Here is a 20,212-nt window from a genome sequence, read left to right as displayed (position 1 = left end):
CGAAGGAAAATTACGAGAACAAGTGTCCCATTCACATGCTAGGAAAATAAATGTTTTACTAATCCTTAAATAACATTTTACTCTGAGGTGTATTGGCAAATTTTAGTTTTATTTCTGTGTGAAAGTCTCATTTTTATGAGTGTGATTTATACACATTTAAGTCGCAGAGGGGACTGCTAAAACTAGTTTCTGTTATCCCATGCTAATGTCTGTGTAGGAAGAGAATAAGATAGTTTTCAAGCCCTGACATTTTGGTTATATTTAGTGAATAGTTTAATATTTATTAGCATTGGCTACCATTTAGTGTAACTACTATAAATGCACATAATTTTCTATGTTTTGGGGTCTTCCCAGGGTAGAGAAAGTATGTGATCAGGAAGGCGTCCTGTGTGTTCTTTTTCCTCAGCCACGGCCTTAACCAATGAAATCCTCTCACTACACAAATGTTTATTCAGCATCTCGCTGTGTGCCAGGCACTGTGCTGAGTGCTGGCGAACCGCAGAGCCTGCAGTCAGCATCTGGGGGGAGGTGGTAGCCACTCACCTGCACACATCAGACTGGATATCAGAGGAGTGACTGACAAGTTAGCTATTTGTGACCTGTCCTGCTCACCACCCCAGTTCACTCATGAATAAAATAAATTTGCTAGCCTCCATGTGAAATTTGGGAAAATAATGCCATACAAATCCCAAACAGCAGTCTCCACTTATTTGTAGAATATTGTATAGGATTCTTACTGGAGAAGGTTTGGCTTATCAGGTAAAAGGAAAAACGCACTTGTACTCATTAACAGGGAGTAGGAGTGGCCACGCTCACTATGCAGCCGCTGGAGGAAGCGTCCTGGAACTAACATTTTAGGGTAGATAATCAATATGTATGTGTTTAAAAGTTGGCTCCAAGAGAGCCTCCTTGGTCTAAAGGCCTTCCCTTCTTGCTGAGAGCCACTTGGTGGCCTGGCCTGGGGGACCCTCTGTCTCTTTAGGAAGCACTAGCAAGGGCAATGGAACCCCAACAGCACCAGATAAACCAGGCACACCAAATTAACACCACAAAGGCTCTGAAAATTCGATTGCAATTGGAAGCATTGTCCACAAAAGTAGGCCGGGCTCTACATGCTCAACCCAAACAGGGCAACTGCCTGGTAAAATAGAAGATTTAAATAGGACCCAGAGAGTCCTAACATAATGGACGAAATTTCCAGGGTACAATAAAAAAAAATCACCTGTCATGCGAAGAACCAAGGAAATTCCAACTTGAAGAGAAAAGACAATCAACGGACACCAACACTGAGATCAACCAGATGTTGAATTATCCCCCATTATCCAAGTCATCAAGGATTTAAAAGCAGCTGTTATAAAAATGCTTCAACACTCACTTACAAATTCTTTGGAAGCAAATGAAAAAGGAAAAAATCTCAACAAAGAAACAGAAGTTATAAAAAAGGAAGCAAATGGAAGTATTAGAACGGAAAGAATACAAATGCAGAACTAAAAAATTCACGGGACAGGCTCTCATCGAGTGGAGGACACCACGATAGAATTCACCCAATCTGAAAAACAGGGAAAATAGACTGAAAAAAAGTGAATAGAACCGTTATCTATTTTAAATCTAATTGGAATAAAGACAGATATTACTTTCTACAGCAAAGGGGATAGCCAAGCTTTATTACCTCCTAAGATTAAAGCTATAAGAATACTTTTTTAAAAAGAAACTTTATTTTAGTATAATTTAAAATTTACAGAAAAGTTGCAAAGATTGTACAGAGTTCCTGCATATACCACACCCAGTGTCTCCAATTGTTAACATCTTACACTGTTATGGTGTATTTCTCACAACTAATGAACCAATATGGATACATTGTAATGAACTAAACTTCATACTTTACTCAGATTCCATAAACTTTTCCCTAATGTCCTTTTTTTTTTCTCTCCAATATTCCACCCTGGATACCACATTTATAGGAATCTTTAAAAAATTAATTCTTAATGGCCAACATTCACATCTTGGAAGAGATTTTATATTCAGACACAGAGCTCTTACATTATTACGCCGGGAATCTTGTCAGAAAGCTATCAGGGGACTTGTCTTGAAGTTGTTCTTGGATGGCGAGCACTGTTTATTTCGAGCTGCTTTTGTAGTGTGGGTGCTGATGGAGATTATGGGTTGGCTACATCCCTTCAGGCCACGCCTAGTTACCATCATTGTATTAACCCCCAATCACTCGGGCACAAACCCAGCTTTTCTCGGTTGGCAGCAAATTCACAGTACCACCCCAGGTTTCGTGCAGTGATGGAAACCGTGCCTTGCTGGCCTATACAGAGGGAGAAGTTGTTGACGTGACTTGTTTTTATGTGCAATTAGCACATCCTCTTGGCATTGGGGTTTGCCTTCCAAATGTGTCCAGAATCCAACCACTTTTCTCCACTGCTTCCATCTGAGGTCCCCCATGAGCCATCATCATCTCCCACCTCCATATTAACAAGAGTTTTTAAACTCGTGTCCCTAATTCTGCCCTGGCAACTCTAGAGTCTGTTCTCAACACAGTGGCCTGAGAGGTTCCATTAAAATTTGTCAGCTCGTGTCACTGTGCTCAGAACCATCCAATGACCCTCCTATCTCATCCTTTTTGTTGTTGTTGGTGGTGGTTCTTTACTTAATTGTTTCTTAATCAATTTTTTATTGCAATATAACATACATGCAGAAAAGTGTACTAATCCTATGTGTACCACTCAATGAATTATTACAATGGACACTCCTGTGTAACCACCGCCCAGGTGATGGAATGGACCAACTCTCGGGAACCCGCCCTTGGTTTCATCCAATCATTACTTCTGCTCTTCTCTCCAAAGGCAACCACTAACCTGACTTCTGGATCAGTCTGCTTTGGAATTTTATGTAAATGGAGTTACAGTATGTGCTCTTTTGTGCCTGGCGTCCTTGCCTCAACATTATGTTGGTGAGATTTATCCACGTTGTTGCGCCATCTTGTGCTTTTTAAAACCTGAAATGTTCACAAGGATGCCCAGGGCCCATGCCATCTTGGCCCCCAATTTCCACCCTCCTTAGCATTCTGATATAATTTCCTGTAACTATCCCCTCTCATCTCCTCTGCTCTAGCCTCAATGGCCTCCTTGCTCCTCCTCAAATTCACTGAGCATTCCTTTGCCTCAGGGTCTTTGCACTCACTGTTTTTACTACCTAGGAAGCTCTGTCCCCAGATACCCTCAGGCCTGGCTCTCATTGCTCTGTCAGGTCTGTACTGAGTGTTGCCTTCCTGACCATCCACACACTCCCTACCCCTCTTCCTAGTCTGATTTTTCTTCACTGCACTTATCACCACACCGTGTACATATTACTTTCCTGTTGTTGGGAAACAAAATACCACAGAGTTAGTGGCTTACAACAACACAAACTTATGATCTCCCCACTGTGTAGGTCAGAAGTCCTGGAGGCTTGGAGACTTTCTCTGCTCTGGTCCCACCAGGCCGAAATCAAGGTGTCGGCTGCCCGGCGCTCCTACATAGAGTCTGGGTGAGAATCCACTTCCAGCCTCGTTCAGGTTGTTGGCTGAATTCATAATTCAGGCTAAGGTCGCTGTTTTCTTGCTGGCTGTCAGCTGAGGTTCGCTCTCAGCTTCCAGAGGCCGCCCGCATTCCCTGGCTTGTGGCCCTTTCATCGTCAAAGCAGGCAAAGGCAGCGCGAATCTCTCTCAGGCTGCTGCATCCCTTCTGCCTTCTTCTGCTGCTTTTAAGGACCTGTGTGATTATGTTGGGTCCACTTGGATAACTTCTCATTTAAGGTCACCTGTTTAGCAACCTTAATTCCATTTGCAAAGTTCCCATTTCAATGTAAGAGAACATATTCACAAGTGTAATGCCAGGGGCAAAAGTCATGGGCATGGGGGGCAACATGCTGCCTACACAATGTACTTTCTTAGCTATTTTGTTTATTTTCCAAGTCTCCCTTCTAAAATCCATGAGGGCAGGGATCTCTCTTTGGTATCCTAAAACCAAGAATACTGCCTGGCACATAGTAGGCATTCAAATATTTTTTTTTTTTTTTTTAAAGATTGGCGCCTGAACTAACAACTGTTGCCAATCTTTTTTTAGTTTTTATTCTTCTTTCCAAAGCCCCCCAGTACATAGTTGTAGATTCTAGTTGTGAGTGCCTCTGGTTGTGCTATGTGGGACGTCACCTCAGCTTGGGCTGATGAGCGGTGCCATGTCAGCGCCCAGGATTTGAACCTGTGAAACCCTGGGCCACCGCAGCAGAGCGCTCACATTTAACCACTCGGCCACTGGCCAGCCCCTCAAACATTTGTTGAATGAATGAATGAAGGCAGACTGGGTAATTAATATTGACCTTTGCCTTCCCACTGGTACACATTTTCTCCGACTTTCTCCTCCTCTTTAAAAGAAGGCCTTGACTTTGATTTTAACTTGCTTTTACCCAGTCAGCATGGTTTTCCCTGGCCCCCAAGGACTGCTGGTTACAGCTCTGCTAGTAGTTGACACAAGAGACATATCCAGGACATGGGATACAGAGGGGGTGACAGAATGGAGTGAAGCCCAGAGGCCAGAACAGCCTGTGGAGCCTCAGCCAGTACCCAGTGGAACCAAGTGTCCCATGATTTCTCGGAACAAAACACTTCAGGGATAGTAGAGGTAGCCATAGAAATGTGGGAAGCATTGTTTTGTTCAGCAAAAAAAAAAAATTTAAGACAATCTGCTCATGTCAATTCTCCAATGAAAATTTCAAAAACGAATCATCTGGATGTTTCTAAAGACTCCCTTGCTTAACATTATGAAGACAGCCTAAATCTTAGGATGATCGAGATCCGAGCTTGTGCGAAAAGTTGGAGGCATACACAAGTAACAGATTTGCCATTTGGGTTACAGTGTGGAAAAAATCTCTGGAAACAGATTTATGTATTAGTTTTTCGCTTTGCCACCAGATGTCCTTCATGAGTAGGAAAATATGATGGCTCGAATGATATTTTGAAGTGTGAATGCCCAGCATTTTTGAATAGTTGACAGTGAGGGGAAAGTGTGAGCGAATGTAATGTGACCACAGACTTTTGGATGAGACATGTATTTTGAAGGCTGTCTTACAGGTGTAGCTTTCAGAAGCAATATTTATTTAACTCCTCAGTTTTTCATTTCTCATACTCTGCAAACATTTACTTAGCATATTTCCTTTTCACTCAACTACAAATTGATATTTTCAAAATTTGAGTAAATTATTATATTTAGAAATTAATATTAAGAAATACTCCAATCCTTACATCCATATTTAAGATAACAATGTAGTATTTTAAGCGGAGTTTCCCAAGGATTCAAGGCGACTGTACCTCAGGCTTTTCAACACAAGAGCAGCATAGCTTTTGACACATTTATGTTAAATTAATTCTAAAAGCAGCTACTTACCTCTTCAGGAAAGTCAGTTGAAAGGGGCCAATGTATGATTTAGTATAAAATCAAAGACTACCCTTGCAGTTTAATGCTAATATAACTCAGAGGAAAGTGTAGAGTATAGAATATTTAATGTAAATTAATAAATAGCGTTTTTTAAAAATAGAAATGATTTGGCCATGTGTGTTAGAAACATGTAACAGGAATCCTTATAATAGAAAAGGAACAGGGTGGCTGCTGTTTGTTGTGCGAGTCAGCCTGTGCATTAATGAACCCTCGGGGGTGGGATTCTCACCCTAGCCCCAGTATCACCAAAGGCATGGGACAAACCTGTGCCTTCCTAGGGTTCCCCCTTCCTTCGCTAGGTGTGCAGGAGTGGGACAGGCCACCTACTTCCAGAAAACTGAAGGCCATCTGCGTGAAATGTCAGCCAAGCAACCAGACGTTTGATATGGATTGGCTCCCACATCTGGCTTCTTGACTGAATTCCTCCTCTTTCCACCCAGATGTTTTGGAGACATGCACAGAGAACTTTGAAGGTTGCCCAGGCATGCAGAGGACGAGCCGGTAATATTTTGGTGTCCTGCAGGGGGCGAAGTTACCACTGGTTTCCTCCAGTCTGTTCACACCTCTCAGCAGACTCCAAGGCCAGATCTGCTTCTCTCCCGTCACTCCGTTCCTCCTGAATCACATCTGGACTTTGCCCAGCTCCCTGTCCTGAGACTTCTGGGGAGCTTTGGGAAGGGGTCAGAGAAGCGGGTAGTGGGGGAAGTGGTGATTAGGGTTAGGGGTTCCAATTTTCTTGGAAAAGCAGTGGTCTCAATTTTAAGGCCATAAAAATTTTAGAACTGCATCTCTTTATACCCTTGGCTCCAATATCCAATCCAAGCGTGTTTCTGAATGTTTTCCAGAAACATGTGCACCTGTTGGTAATGGTGGGGACATGAGGAGAGCAGACCCCCCATTTGTGGCCCTCAGATGAACGTCACTGTCCTTATGATCACTGTCATATTTCATTTCACATATTTTTCTTCTGGTTCTCAAGAGAGTTGTGTGCTCTTGTATTCATCATCTGGAGGCACTCTCAGCACCTCCTTTCTCTAGCACCGTACGACAGGAACTGAGAGGCCATCTGGGGCTGGGGATGGGATGGGCAGTCCATTGCAGACCTGAATCAGGGTTGCTACTCAGATGTTTAATGGATGATGAATCACTAAGTACCATTTTAGATCCATATCATACAGGTCCATTTCCCTCTAACCAAGTATCTAAGAAAAGGGCAAGATGGTGTGTGTGTGTTCTCCACTAGATCATATATGCACATACAACAGGTACATAAACAACAGATGGGTCACAGCTTTCTTTACTGCCCTTATAGGTTGGAGCTGCTTTTACTCTGCTCGTGTCTCACTAGAAGTCTTAAGAAGAAGGTGTGACTAGGTTTGAGAGAGGAGGAGGCCCTTGGTGGGAAGCCTACATATACTTGCTGAGATTTCAGATCTTGTGATCAGAGCTCTTGGCTGCTGTGATTTTATGCACCGCAATGATTTTATGCTCACAGGAAGTCCCATACAGAAGGAAGACGTGATGGAGGCTTTTGAATTCTAAAGGTCCTGGCATCCCAGACCGAGCAGTGATGCATTCTCTTTTCAGATGGAAAGAATCCCTGGCCTTCAGTGTTGCTGAAGTTGTTTTGCCTGAGATCAACGGCTATGGGACATTTGTAGAATTGAAGACTGCCCTAAATGCCCACTCTGCCTGGGCCAAGACAGAACTAGAAAGAGCAATTCAGTGGATGGTGGGTGGTAAAGACCCCGATCATGCAAAAGAGATTCTTTGAAATAAAATAGAAATGCTTATAAAATTTGGATCAGGAGAAACCCCATGAACTCGTAAGTCCGTAAACCCCACAGTCTCTATCTGTTTAGTCCGGCTCACAGATGCGGGGACTCTGTGAGCTAAGACTGCCAGGTCAGCAAACTGCACGTTTTTCTAATACACCCACTTTTGACCAGGTAAAAGATCCTAAGGTTTCGAGTGAATTTGCTCCTAGGATCCACAGAGTGATGGGCATTCTTGGAGAGCGTCAGGGCAAATGAATTTGCACCCTGAATGGCGGATGGTGGTAGTGTTGTTTGGGTAGAGGGGGCAGTGGCTTTGAGAAGTCTGCCCACTGTGACAGTGTAACACGTGTTTTCCATGCTTGATCTCGTCTGATGCTCACAGCCACCTGAGTTTCAGGGCCCTGGCTATTGTCCTGAATGGAAACATGCCAAGCCCCTACCCTTACTGGAATTATCTATACCACCTCTCCTCAAGTTTTATTTATTTTGCATCATATAAACTCTATAGTATTTCAACACATTAAAATGCAACATTAACAGACAAACTGGAGCATAGAAACATTTCGAAGAAGATAGTGGGTGGCTTTTCTATTATATTATCTGATTACGCCGTCTTTCTTTTGGGTCCTATCTTAAGAAGCCCAGTCAGAGCCCCAATGAAGAGAGAAGTCAAAACATCTGGCCCCAAAATATTTGACGCCGGGTCTGGCTTACATTCTGCCTTATCTGTGGCTGGTTTGCGAGCAGCTCCTCTGAGGGTGTGTCCCAACTTCCAGCAGTTGCCTTTGAAAGCCACGTGTCCGCTAAACGCAATGTTACACCAATAAGAGAAACTGAGGAAGGAATGGGAAAACTATCATTTTTCTATTCTCCCTCAATTAATTCAGGTGGCATTAATTTGATAGCTGATTTTTATCTTTATTTAGTTAAAGCATCAATTTAGGCCTTTTATATGATTATAAAAAAAGATTCACTTTGGGGTGTGGATCTGGTTATCCTTACTAGTACTGACCCCTTTGCCTTTGCTACCTCACGGCTCCTTGGGTGGCTCCGGGAATTCTCTGTCCTTGAAACCTACGCGCGGCTGAGGCTACGCCTCCGGGGAGAGGGAGAGTGAAAGAAGGGGGCGGGCCTATTTAAATACAGGGGAGCTGCGCCTCTCCATTGGCTGCCAGCCTGTCCATTGCCCAGGAGGGCGGGGAATCCCGGGGGCTGGAGTGCGGTACCTGAGCTAGACGCGCACCAGAAAGCCCACGTTGGCCGCTGCGGGGAGCGCAGAGTACAGAGGCGGGAGACTGCGAATTTCGGCGCCGACGCCGCGGGCCACTGCTCCGCGCACCGGTCCCCTTCCCTCCCATCCCCTGTGCGAGCGGGGTCTGCGGGGCAGCCAGGCGAGCACTGAACGGAAAGCAAGCTCCTTGCCGCCTCCGCTTGGGAAGTCGAGCGGAGCGCGGAGATTTTGAGGGGGAGCGACAGTGCCCGAGGGCGGAGGGGCGCGGAGTTTGTGAGCGAGAAGGAAGTTAAGCCTCGCGGAGAAGATTGGCATCTCGGAACGCTTTGTCGCCACAGCCTGGGCCCTACGGCCGGGTAAACTAAACGGCGGCGGTGCGAGCCAAGGAGGGGCGTGCGCGGGATGATGCCCGGCATCCCCCCCAGCTGGTGAGCGGCCCTGCTCCCCCGCCGTCCCGGGTCCCACTCAGCCGCCCCGGAGGGCGCGGGGCAGTGCACGTGCGCAGGCAGGGAGGCCCGAGAGTGACCGCGCCGTGACCCGCTCAGGGGCGAGGGCGCTGGCTGCAGCGCAGCCCCGACTCGGACGCACCTGGCCTGGACCTTGCGCCTCCAGAGACCTGCGCGGGAGTGTGGGGCTCCCCGTCCTCCCCTCCAAGGGGTTCTCCCGGTGATCGCCCTCTTCGCCTCCCCTCCAGTCTGGGCAATTGGGGGCGCCCCGGAGGACCATGAGAGATAAGGACTGAGGGCCAGAAACGGGAAGCGAGCCCGCCGAGAGGTGGCGGGGGCTGTTCACGCCAAGGGCCACAGCGGCCGCGCTCCGGCCTCGCTCCGCCGCTCCACGCCTCCCGGGGCCCGCGGGGCCAGCCCGGTCGGGCGGGGATGCCGGGGCTGGCGCGGAGGGCGCAGTGGCTGTGCTGGTGGTGGGGGCTGCTGTGCAGCTGCTGCGGGCCCCCGCCGCTGCGGCCGTCGCTGCCCGCCGCCGCCGCCACCGGCGGGGGGGCGCTGCTGGGGGACGGCGGGAGCCCGGGCCACGCGGAGCAGCCGCCGCCGCCGCCGCAGTCCTCCTCCTCCGGCTTCCTCTATCGGCGGCTTAAGACGCACGAGAAGCGGGAGATGCAGAAGGAGATCCTCTCGGTGCTGGGGCTCCCGCACCGGCCGCGGCCCCTGCACGGCCTCCAGCAGCTGCAGCCCCCTGCGCTCCCGCAGCAGCAGCCTCGCGGGGAGCCCCCTCCCGGGCGGCTGAAGTCCGCGCCGCTCTTCATGCTGGATCTCTACAACGCCCTGGCCGCCGCCGACGACGAGGACGGGCCGTCGGACGAGGAGAGGCGGCCGCCCGCGCCCCGCGGAGGAGCCGGCTCGCCCCAGCCTGGGCAGCCGCCCCCCGGAGCCGCGCACCCCCTCAACCGCAAGAGCCTCCTGGCTCCGGGACCTGGCGGCGGCGGCGCCGCGACCCCACTGACCAGCGCGCAGGACAGCGCCTTCCTCAACGACGCCGACATGGTCATGAGCTTTGTGAACCTGGGTAAGGATTTGGGGTAGCGTAACGGCGAGAACATTCCCCCCTTTCCAGTTGCCTGGGCCCGGGGCGGGGGGGTGGGGTGGGGTGAGAGTGGAGGAGCTCCTGGCGCGGCGGGGACGCGAGGACAGCAGGCTGCGCTCCCGCCACCTGCGCGGCGGTGGGCGGCTCGCGCGGTCCTCCGTGCCGCGGGCCGGGCTGCGCGCGGCGGCGCAGGGGGCGGCGGGGGGCCGGGCGCGGGCTCCGGAGTGCGGCGCCGGGCAGGCGCGTCTTTGCGGGCGCCTGGAGCAGTTCCGTGCTTTTCCCAACAGTGCCCGGCTCGCGCCACCTTAACCCGACTGTGGTAGAAGAGTCCGGCTGAAGTGTGGCCAGCTGGGAAGAAGAAGGCTCTGCAACATTCTTTTCCCTCCTGACTCTTTTCTTTTGCACCCTTAACGCGCTGAGGGCGTTTTCCCACCGGGACTTTTGGGGAATCCGACAGCCGCTGAGAACTTCGGAAACTTGACATGATTGTGTTAAGTGGTATCCGTGGCATTGGGGGAGGAAGGTTGTAGAGCAAGGTGCGCCAGTCTGGGCGGGATCCCGAGCCGAGTTGGGGTACCCCAGCTACTGCCCTTGCTCACTTGCCTTTGGCCAGTGCGCCCAAAGGCTCAACTTTTTGAGCTCTGCTGCCCAACTTTACGGGCAGAGAAAGGGTGCTAGTTAGGGGCCGGCGTTGGGCGCTGAGCTGGTCTGAACCGGTTGCCAGGCAACAGAATGGAAATTCAAGGGCGGCTAAATCGGGCTCCGCCACAAATGTTCTGTGGCAAACCCGGACGGAGTCACAGAGCCTTTCTTCCCCCTGAGTCTTCTCATCTGTAAATGGGAACGGTGTAAGGAAGACTTTTTTTCAGAATCAATGCCTTGGATTTGTGCTACTCTTCATTCATAAACTGACTCAGTGTGGACAAAGGCATGTAGGGGACGCGCTCTCGGCGGAGAAATGGGTTGCAGAGCCACGGCCGGAGTCGGGGCCGCAGCTTTGTGGGGTGGGTCTCCGCGGACTTCCTTTCCCGTGTGAGACGCGTGGCTCTGCCCAGGCCCCAAAGTGGGTTAGCAGACACTTGCCACACGTCTCCAAGCCACGCCAAAGACGTCCGCCCGTCACTTAAGGCCATTATTTACTTGAATGATTCCCGTGTAAAATGTTTCGGCGAGTTCTTTACAAGTATATCTGTGAGCTGATTCTCAACTCCGCTGAGCTTTGGGGGAAGAAAGGAGGAGTCGGGGCCGTGGGGGGAGGTCTGGGAGGATGTGGAGCAGAACGATTGGCATCCAAGTGGTGCAAAAATCCCCCTGGGAAATTCATGCAACAGAATCTCACAGGGAGTGGAGGCTCACGGCCTGTCAGTCTTGCTACTTGCAATGCCAGGGGTTCTGATTGGACAAGAATTTTCACAGTTTATTGGAACCAAATCCAAGGTTGAGCCACCTCCAGGAAGCATTCTAAGGAAATTCTCATGCCAGTCAACAAAATTTGGAGAGGCGGGGAGAAGGGTGCGGAGGACCAGCGCTATTCCTTATTCTAACGTCTCTGCTGCTTCTGGTTTAATAAATTTCACCTCTTGCCCTCACCTGCCCCCTCCCCCAAGCTTCCTGACAGCCTTGGGGAGATATTTTATTGCCTCTTGGGGATAGTCCCAACCTGGACAAAGTGGAGGAAGAGTGGCGCTTAGGGCTTCTTCACGGAGGATCACGTTACAGTCTCTGGAAAACTGTTGCTGGGCTTGGACCGTGGTTCTCAATCTTGGCTGCCCATTAGTATCACCTGGGGGCACTTGAAGGGCGAAGGGATGCTGGGGCTGCTCCCCAGAGCAATAGCGATTGAGTCGGAATCTTTGAGGGTGGGTGCTGGCTTTTTTTTTTTTTTTTTAAGTGCTTTGGGTTTTTCTAATGTGCTGCCGTGGTCGAGAAGCACTGGCACAGGAGATCCTGATGTCTGAAAGAAATCAATAAATCATCCCAGCAAGAGATTAAATTAAGCAGTGCTTTCTTATGTCAGTGGCTCCCAAATGTTGCTGCGCATTAGAATCACCTGGGGGCTTTTAACGTCCACAGGCCCAGATGGTACCCGTACCAATGAAATCAGAATGTGTGGGGTGGAAGCCAGGGATCAGTATTTTTAAAGATCCCCAGGTGATTCCATTGTTTGGGAACCACTGGCTTAGATAGTCTTTGAAATTGTGACAGTTGGCTTGAGGCAAGTTTGTAAAGTATGGTGCCATTGACTGTGTTTAATGACCTCCAAATTCTCCTTGTTCCTTGCTTTTCTGACCTTTCCTGGTTTACAGGTACATACTGCTTCTGAGTCATACTGCTTGAAGCTGGTTGTCAACTGAGCCTGCCAAGGTGATGGTTTAACATAGTATCTCCCTAGACAGAGTTTCATTTTTCATAAAGGATTTTTGAAGATCCAAAAAATACTGCTGAAAAATTCCAAGAGAACTCAACAATAGTGTAATTTCAGGTGTGGGATAGGCTAATACGGAACTGAAGGAGATTCCTGGGGAGCGACCTCTGCCCAGACGCCTCCTGTCATGCCCCTGGGCTTTCTGACTGCAAGTTATGACTCTGTCTAGGTCCAGTCCTGGACTCCACATGGGTAGTTAGAGGAGAAAACCTCTTGCAGGTGAGTAGAGTCCAAGTCATAAGCCACGCCACCTGCCAGTCAAGCGGTTCTACTTAATCTTCATCCATTTAGCAGTAGAAAAGGGGGATTTCATAATGAGAGGCTGAAATGTGATAAAATCTGATTATCATAGCTCTGAGCATTAAAAGGACAGTTCATTTGAAGAAAGTAATTGCTTAGCAATGTGGATTCTCTAAGAATGTTGGGAGAATGCCACAGATCTCCTAATCTGTGTGGCTGGCTTTTTAGCTGTTGCGTTCAGTGCCTCATTAAAGGACCTATAGAAAGATACCTGTTACAGCACTGTGCTTTAAAGTGCTCTTCCACCTGCTGAGTTAGGTAGGTTATAAGCTGAAAGGATGAGGGAAAGTGTTACATCGTTGTAAACATCCTTCTTCCCTGGGATGGGGAATATTTTACTCATGAGATACGTTTAAAATACCCTGAGCCTTGTCAGCCAGAGTGGCTATCAGGAAGTATGAATCAACAGGATAAATTTCTCTTGCATATCCCAAATGCTGGTCATTCGACCAGCTCACCGCTGTTTGTGTTGACTCTCCCTGGGTGAACAGGCTGGGGATGTTTAAACTCCCTCGAGCTGAATGGCTGGCATGCAGAGTGCCTGGGCAAGCTGGGTGCACTCATGCACCTGCATTCAATCAGGGCCATAGGTGCCATTTTCTACTTGTTTTCTACTGCTAAAAATGTCTTGGCAGCCTAATAAGGAAGCTTGCCAATTCGGTGACCTTGGAGAAGTAGCCTGGAATATCTTTCAGGTCTTAGCTTAAAATTCACCTTCTCAGAGAAGCCTTCTCTAAGCACTCTCTAGAAACTGGGGCTGCCTCCAACCCGAACCCTCTTCTTTACCATCCTAGCACCCTGTTGATTTCCTTTGTGACACTTATCACAAGGAGTATATGCATTTTTTTCCTTTTAAATTTGCTTACTCATTTGTTTGTCACCCCTCAGCCTCAAAAGGCAACCAGGCTTATCTGCTGTTGTAATTTAAATCCCTAACGTAACGCTGAGCATGTAGAAGGTGCTTCAGAATAAAGATTGAATTAATGAAAATACACACATATCCCTCATTTAAAATTCACATTTCACTAATCTGGAAGGCCTGATCATTTAGAGATGGTATACCTGATTTTCATTAAGTAAAATGTTTGAAGTAAGTGAAGACATTTAGGACGTTGAGGTCCATGGTATTTGATGTATATCATAATGCTTTATTAATATATCTCTTTTGTATTAGTTACCCATATGTGTATGAGTTTGTAATATGCATCATATTTGAGTAATGCAAAAGTTTCTTTAAATCTCTGCATTTCAGACTTCGTTTATCTATCTTGAATTAATGAGGTGTTGATCTCCAGATGCTAGGATAAAATGAAATAAAAAACTCAAATTATGCTCAGAAAAGGGAATCAGTATGTATTAGGACAAGTCACCAGAAACAAGAAACTTATTGTACTAAAAATACTGGCAATCTTCTGAGCAGAATTACTCCTGGGAAACATAAATTAGAAGAAAAATGGAGTACTCCCTACTTGTGTTTGTAACCAGATACGCTGTACTGTCTTTTTCTCATAAACATCGGATCAGTAGTACTATTTTTCATTTAAGCTGCCTGTACTTATGAAGATTTTTGTTAGCAGAAAATAAATCCATGCCTGCAAGCTACTCACAGCAAAAATAGTGTGGAGAATCTGGTAGCAAGAGTGTGGTTCAGAGAAACCGTGGATGTTCTCCTGAAGAGATTTCAAGTAGTAAATGTGAAATTCAGTGGTATTTCAACAGAAAAGTTGGACAAAGTGTTCTTAAACTCAGATCAAAGGGCAAGCAGATACCATTGTTTAGACCTCGGATGGTGTTTCCTCTGGTTGTCCTTCTAAGAATGGGTATAAATCCTTTTTAAATGTGCTGAGTCATGCTTAGTTCCTCTACTTGAGCTTACGTCTGATTAGCATGGAGGAAGGGTTCCTAGTGATAGAAAAATCTGCGTAAGTGAAAAAATATCGCTGTCAGCACTTTATTCAGCATGTAGTAATTGTATCATCACTGTGTTGTCTTCAGAGTTTAGCTACTTTAAATATTGGATTTCAAACTAATATTTTACTTGAGTTTGGGGGTGGGTGGGTGAATCCTGGATCTAAGAGGTGGCATAGGCGACTCTCACAGATAGCAGCGCTGTCCTCTCTGCCTCACCCTCATCTGTTGAAGAAGCTGAGTTAGAAGAGGAGGATGAAGAGGGTGACATTTCTTGGATAATTAATCAGCTTTCTGTAACTTTTTCACAAGTCAGTCCTCCACTCTCTGCTTCCCATCCCGTATTTAAAATGAATTGTTCCATGGAATGCTTATTTTTTCTTAACAGAAAGCCATTACAGTTTTCTCTTAATTTTTCCATTTTGAGCCTTATTCTGTTTTTCCTCCCTCTTGTCTGAGTTTCCTCCCTCACGTCACCTTATTTGGCATTTCCAATAGTGGGAAGGAAAATAGGCAATATTTTAGTCAGATAATTATGTTCCTGACTAGAAGCTTCCATATGTATCTGAGTAAAAGGAGTAGAAATCAATAAAGAAACTCCCTAAGATATGAACAGTTTATAGTATCCCCTGCATGTAAACAGCTGTTACACATTAACCTGTCTGTCCCACCCTCCCATGTACAACCCAACAGCTTGCTGGGCAACATGGCTGCCCTGGCCACAGGCTGTCACCCAGCGGCTGATATGGGGTGTAACTGGCAGCTTCTCTTCTTTTGTGATCCCCACAAAGAGCTGTTGCATTGCGTTGTCCTCCTTTCTCTGTTTTCATCCTAACAACTGAGTTGCTTCTATTCAAACACATTTCTCCTCTCGTAATACCCTCACCTCTGCTTCAATACCCTGCCCCCATCTCTTTCAACTCTGCAAACTTGTGAGCCAGAAGATGGCTCCAGTCTTACCTGGAATCTATGAAAGTGGTGACAGTTGTGTCAAGGAGAAGGAAAACCGTTTCTATTTTAATGAAAATTGCAGTTGCTAAAGACCCAGGGCCATCAAGCTCTAAAGTGTTGAGGGTGCCAGAAATTTGCAGAACCTCAGAATTATACCTGCTTATCTTCCACCACAAGCATTAGAGATAAATAAGTAGTTCACTGAAGTTGGTTGGAATTTTTTTGTTCAATTACTAGTGTTTTGGAAATAATATTTTCTGCATTTTTCCCCCACTGTAAATATATAGCATTTTAGCACCCTTATGGATAAAGTTCGACTCTGGCTGGCTGGGATCAGCTACCTTCCAGGACATTGTTTTTCTGGGGAAGCATGCCCAGCAACAGACAGCCCATTTCTAAATCGGGTTTTCTCTGTCATTAATGGGAAGTTTGGAGTTATTGGTAAACTTGTGTCATCCACAGATCAAAAAATTTAGAGCTTTAAAGGTTCTTGGCTATCATCCAGTCTCATATGTTTGCAGTTAAATTGGTTAGATTTATTCAGGATCATTTCCTCTTCACCATTGTTAAATCTTAAGGCTAAGGGACAACCAAGAGAACCACAAAGAGATCCTAATGCATCAGAGGGATAGGGCCGTGGGGTTGTTGGTCAGGCGTGAGTGGATAATTAAGGAGAAATTCCAAAAGCATGCAAGAGCACAGCCCTGGGCAAGAGGTGGGGAGGCCCAAATCTGGAATTTTGTGGGTTTTCTCTTAGTGGATAGTGTTCTCTCCTAGAACTCTGCTTTTAGAAAAGAAAAAGCTATGCGTATCTATAAATAGCCCCTTGTTTGGTGTGTCGAAGGACTGTTGACCCCAACGAATTGTTTTCTGCTCTGAAAGTGAGTTGAAAACCACGTTGCTCTGAGCGGCATTGTTCCACTGATGTCCGCAGGCACAGATTCTCTTCCTGCCCTTCCCATGTCCATTATTAAAGAGATTGAGTCCATAATAGAGATGATATCTAAATTACATCAGGTAATTCCTTGATGGGTCCCTACGGTCTTGTTATCTCTATCCAAGTCCCAGATGACTGGGTCGAAGACTCCCTTTCAAACATTTTTGCAGAATGAGGTTCTGGTTCCGAGTGGGAGAGTCTTCCTGACTTTCAGGTTCATGGGCATACGCCCTTGATTACTGATCCTGCTAGATAGGTTGGGATTGTCCTAGGCCTGAAATGTCCCTGCTCCATAGTGCTGATGTTATGTTCATATTGTTTTCTCATCATGGAGAGCTCGGTCGGGGAGGGAGGAGTGGAGTGGCTTCACAGCAGGCAGAAAACAGTGTGCCCTGGCAGGGGACTGCGAGCCCTCTCCGCGCTGAACTTTGATATCTGCCGCATCCTTATTATGACTCTCCTGCCACTTACCCTTTTCACCTTGTCCAGAATGTGACTTCCATCCTTAAACATCTGCCTTTGTTGATTGTTGTTCCTGTGTTTACAGTCTTGTTGGTTTCCTGTACATGAACATGGGCTGGCAAAAACTTCTGATTTGTGTATCAGCAGAGCGTGAACTAACCCTCTCATTGGTAGGAGCTGCTTTATGTGCTGATGAGGCCAGAAGATTTTTATCATTGGCCTTGCTTAATGACTGAGAAATAATCACTGGTTATCTTCTCTCTCTTTTGAATCTATGAATGACATTTAAGTATTCTAAAGACAGAGCTTTGTAAACTACAAAATTAAGGACTAAAAGTTTTGCTTGACTTTGTTCTTTCCAGATTTTGTCTGAACACTTCCATATCAGAATAAGTTAACAACAGAGAAGCTGTGCATTTAAAAAACATACACTTTTTTTTCGAGCCGCTTTAGGTCTACAGCAAAATTGAGTGGAAGGTACAGAGATTTTCCATCCACTCTCTGCCCCTGCACAGACAGCCTCTCTCACTATCAGCCTCCCACATGTGAGTGCTACATGTGTTACAATGGATGAACCTCCACTGACACGTTGTCATCTCCCAGAGTCCACAGTTTACGTTAGGGTTCACTCTTGGTGTCGTACATTCTGTGGGTTTGGATGAATGTGTAACGACGTGCACCCATCATTAGAGTTTCATACAGAGTAGTTCACTGCCCTAAAAATCCTCTGTGGAGAAACTGTATGTTTAACCAGAAAAAAAAATCAATAAAAATCTTAGAATTCAAAATATGCAGGGTCTTGTGTGTGTGGGGGGAAATAAAATGCCTTTGTTGAAAGATATTTTATTTCTAGGGTTTTACCACATTGATATATAAGTAATTTTGATCACTATGTGAGCTTATTTTGTGCTTCTGTGTGTGGACACCAAATCCATTCGAAATCTCTTTCCTCCCACCCTTTTTTAAGTCTAGGAGTTCAAAATCTTTTTTCCTCTGCATACTTTCAGTGAGGTGTCTGTCACCATAGTACCTAGACAATCCCTCAGGCAGAGATATGAGCGATTAAATTTCTCCCTGGCTTGTGCCCTGTTTGATCCGTGCTCTGCAGGATTTGGGGGAGTAAAAGAAAGGAGCCTGAAGAATGAACAAGAATTGTAGGAATTCTGTGCTTGGAAATTATTGAAATTTGGGGGGTGGTTAGGGGAGGGGTTACATATTTTTCCTTCCTTTCTGAAAACTTATATTAAAACTAAGTGTGACTTTTGGATTGGGAAACTCACAGAAATATCTTTTACTGGCCCTAGAGGCAGGATCCAGGGGACTTTAAAAGGTTTCCTCAGGAGAGACTGTTCAGATCAGATTAAAACTCAATTAATGGAGACTCCATAAGTCCAGAAGTCTTTGTGAGTGATGTGTAGATTAGGCTCCTTTGTTTTGAACTGTTTCTATGAGAAAGGGCTCCACAGATTGTGGTAAATAAGTAAGAAAATGCAATAATATAAACAAGGAACATGATAACTCTAAAGAGTGCTCTTGAGCAGTAGGTAGCAATTCATTGAGATATTCTGGGCACTTGTGAACATTTCTTTCCAAATACTGTACAGGTGGGACATTTCATGAATTCTCCTCAATACTTGTCATGTCAAGTCTCCATTGTTATCAGGTATTTTCTTACTGAATTCTAGCTAAACACCCCCAGCCCCCCTCCGCAGAGATGAAACTTCTCAAAAAAGAGGGAAGTGCTTGGGGCCTGGCAGTGTCAGTGGACTTGAGAAGTTCAGCTTTGGTCCATAACATCTCACTTGGGATGTGCTGTGGTTTAACTACGTCTCTGTCCAGTAGGATAGCAGTTTAATTGAGCCAAAAGTGAAATGACATCAAAGGGTAGGGCTAAGACTTATGGTGGGTAATAGTGAGGAGGACATAGTTGCCTTCGGCTGAAGATTTTTGGAGAGTTACATTTCTCCGAGAGGGCCATGGAACAGGCCTTAGCATTTTTATGGGGTCTGTTTAGGGCAGAATCTCCTAACACCAGCTGTGGGAACTCCTCCCACAAATCTGGCACCTTGGTTATTTCATCTACTTAACTGAAGTTGTTTGACCCTATTGTTACACATGCACATCTGTGTCATCGTTACAAGCTATGGAATCCAACATAGGTGCAGGGATCTAGGAGGTACCCAGTGGAGGTTAGTTTCCCTTTTTCTCTCTTGCTTTTCCCCCCATTAATAAATTTGGCAACTCCATTGAGTTTATTTCCTCTTTTATATCTGTTCTTTTTTCATAGTGTTGGTGCCTTTTGTTGTCGTTGACCTAAGAGAGCAGCTTGTACACATCTCCATGGAGTCTGGTAGTTCTGTACCACCAAGATGGCCCATTGCCCACTATAATGGTTTTCTTTTTTTTTTTTTTTAAAGATTTTATTTTTTTCCTTTTTCTCCTCAAAGCCCCTTGGTACATAGTTGTATATTCTTCGTTGTGGGTCCTTCTAGTTGTGGCATGTGGGACGCTGCCTCAGCGTGGTTTGATGAGCAGTGCTATGTCCGTGCCCAGGATTTGAACCAACGAAACACTGGGCTGCCTGCAGTGGAGCGTGTGAACTTGACCACCAGCCCCAGTAGCTGGTTTTCTTAATGGTGCTAGAAAGTACTTAAGGCCCATTCAGTACAGAGTAGAGGAAAGAGCACTTGATTAAGATTCAGGAAGTTTGAATTCAGCCTCTAGTCTTAAAGGGATAATACTTGCTCAAGTCTTCTAAATTAAGTATAATTCTTGTTCCAGCCACTTCACCAAATTTCTGGGTCTCTTTTCTTGTAAAATGGCTTTCCTTGTCTGTAAAATGTGGATATTGGGCTAGATGAGTATTTTCCAAATAGTGTTTCATGGAACACTACTTTTCCAAAATGTTCTGCAAAAGAAGATTGTGGAAGCACTTTCTATGATATTCCTCTCTTTGATATTTACACGTCTGTTAGCATATTAAAGCCATGACAAGCCCACCAGTAAAGAAGTTGGCTAACTTGTTTTAATAGAGTTTTCTTTGAATTTATTTTTGCTCTCTAACCCCCTTTTTCAGAAACACCTCTGTGTCAGACCTGAGCCTCTCTGCCCCCAGATCCACTCCTGACCCTTCCTCTGGTCGTCTCTAGAGGGCAGGGGTGGAACCCCAGGCCACTGCATTTCCAGCAGCTAGGCTACCGCTCC

The 20,212-nt window shown here is 46.3% G+C and overlaps 1 protein-coding gene across 1 annotated transcript in view; it reads left to right on the top strand.

The window, feature by feature from the left end:
* The first annotated feature begins 9,230 nt into the window (after positions 1-9,230).
* The window catches only part of BMP6 (bone morphogenetic protein 6), a 152,300-nt gene continuing 141,318 nt past the window's right edge, over positions 9,231-20,212 (top strand). Inside the window, exon 1 of the mRNA XM_044773269.2 lies at positions 9,231-10,007. Coding sequence (XP_044629204.2) covers positions 9,365-10,007 — 643 coding nt within the window. The 5' untranslated portion in view covers positions 9,231-9,364. The remainder of the gene's footprint in view (positions 10,008-20,212) is intronic.

This window comes from Equus asinus, chromosome 8, assembly GCF_041296235.1.
Source record: "Equus asinus isolate D_3611 breed Donkey chromosome 8, EquAss-T2T_v2, whole genome shotgun sequence".
In the NCBI taxonomy this organism is placed as follows: Eukaryota; Metazoa; Chordata; class Mammalia; order Perissodactyla; family Equidae; genus Equus; species Equus asinus.
The sequence above is the reverse complement of the archived record's forward strand: the minus strand, read 5'-3'. Positions and strand labels throughout refer to the sequence as shown.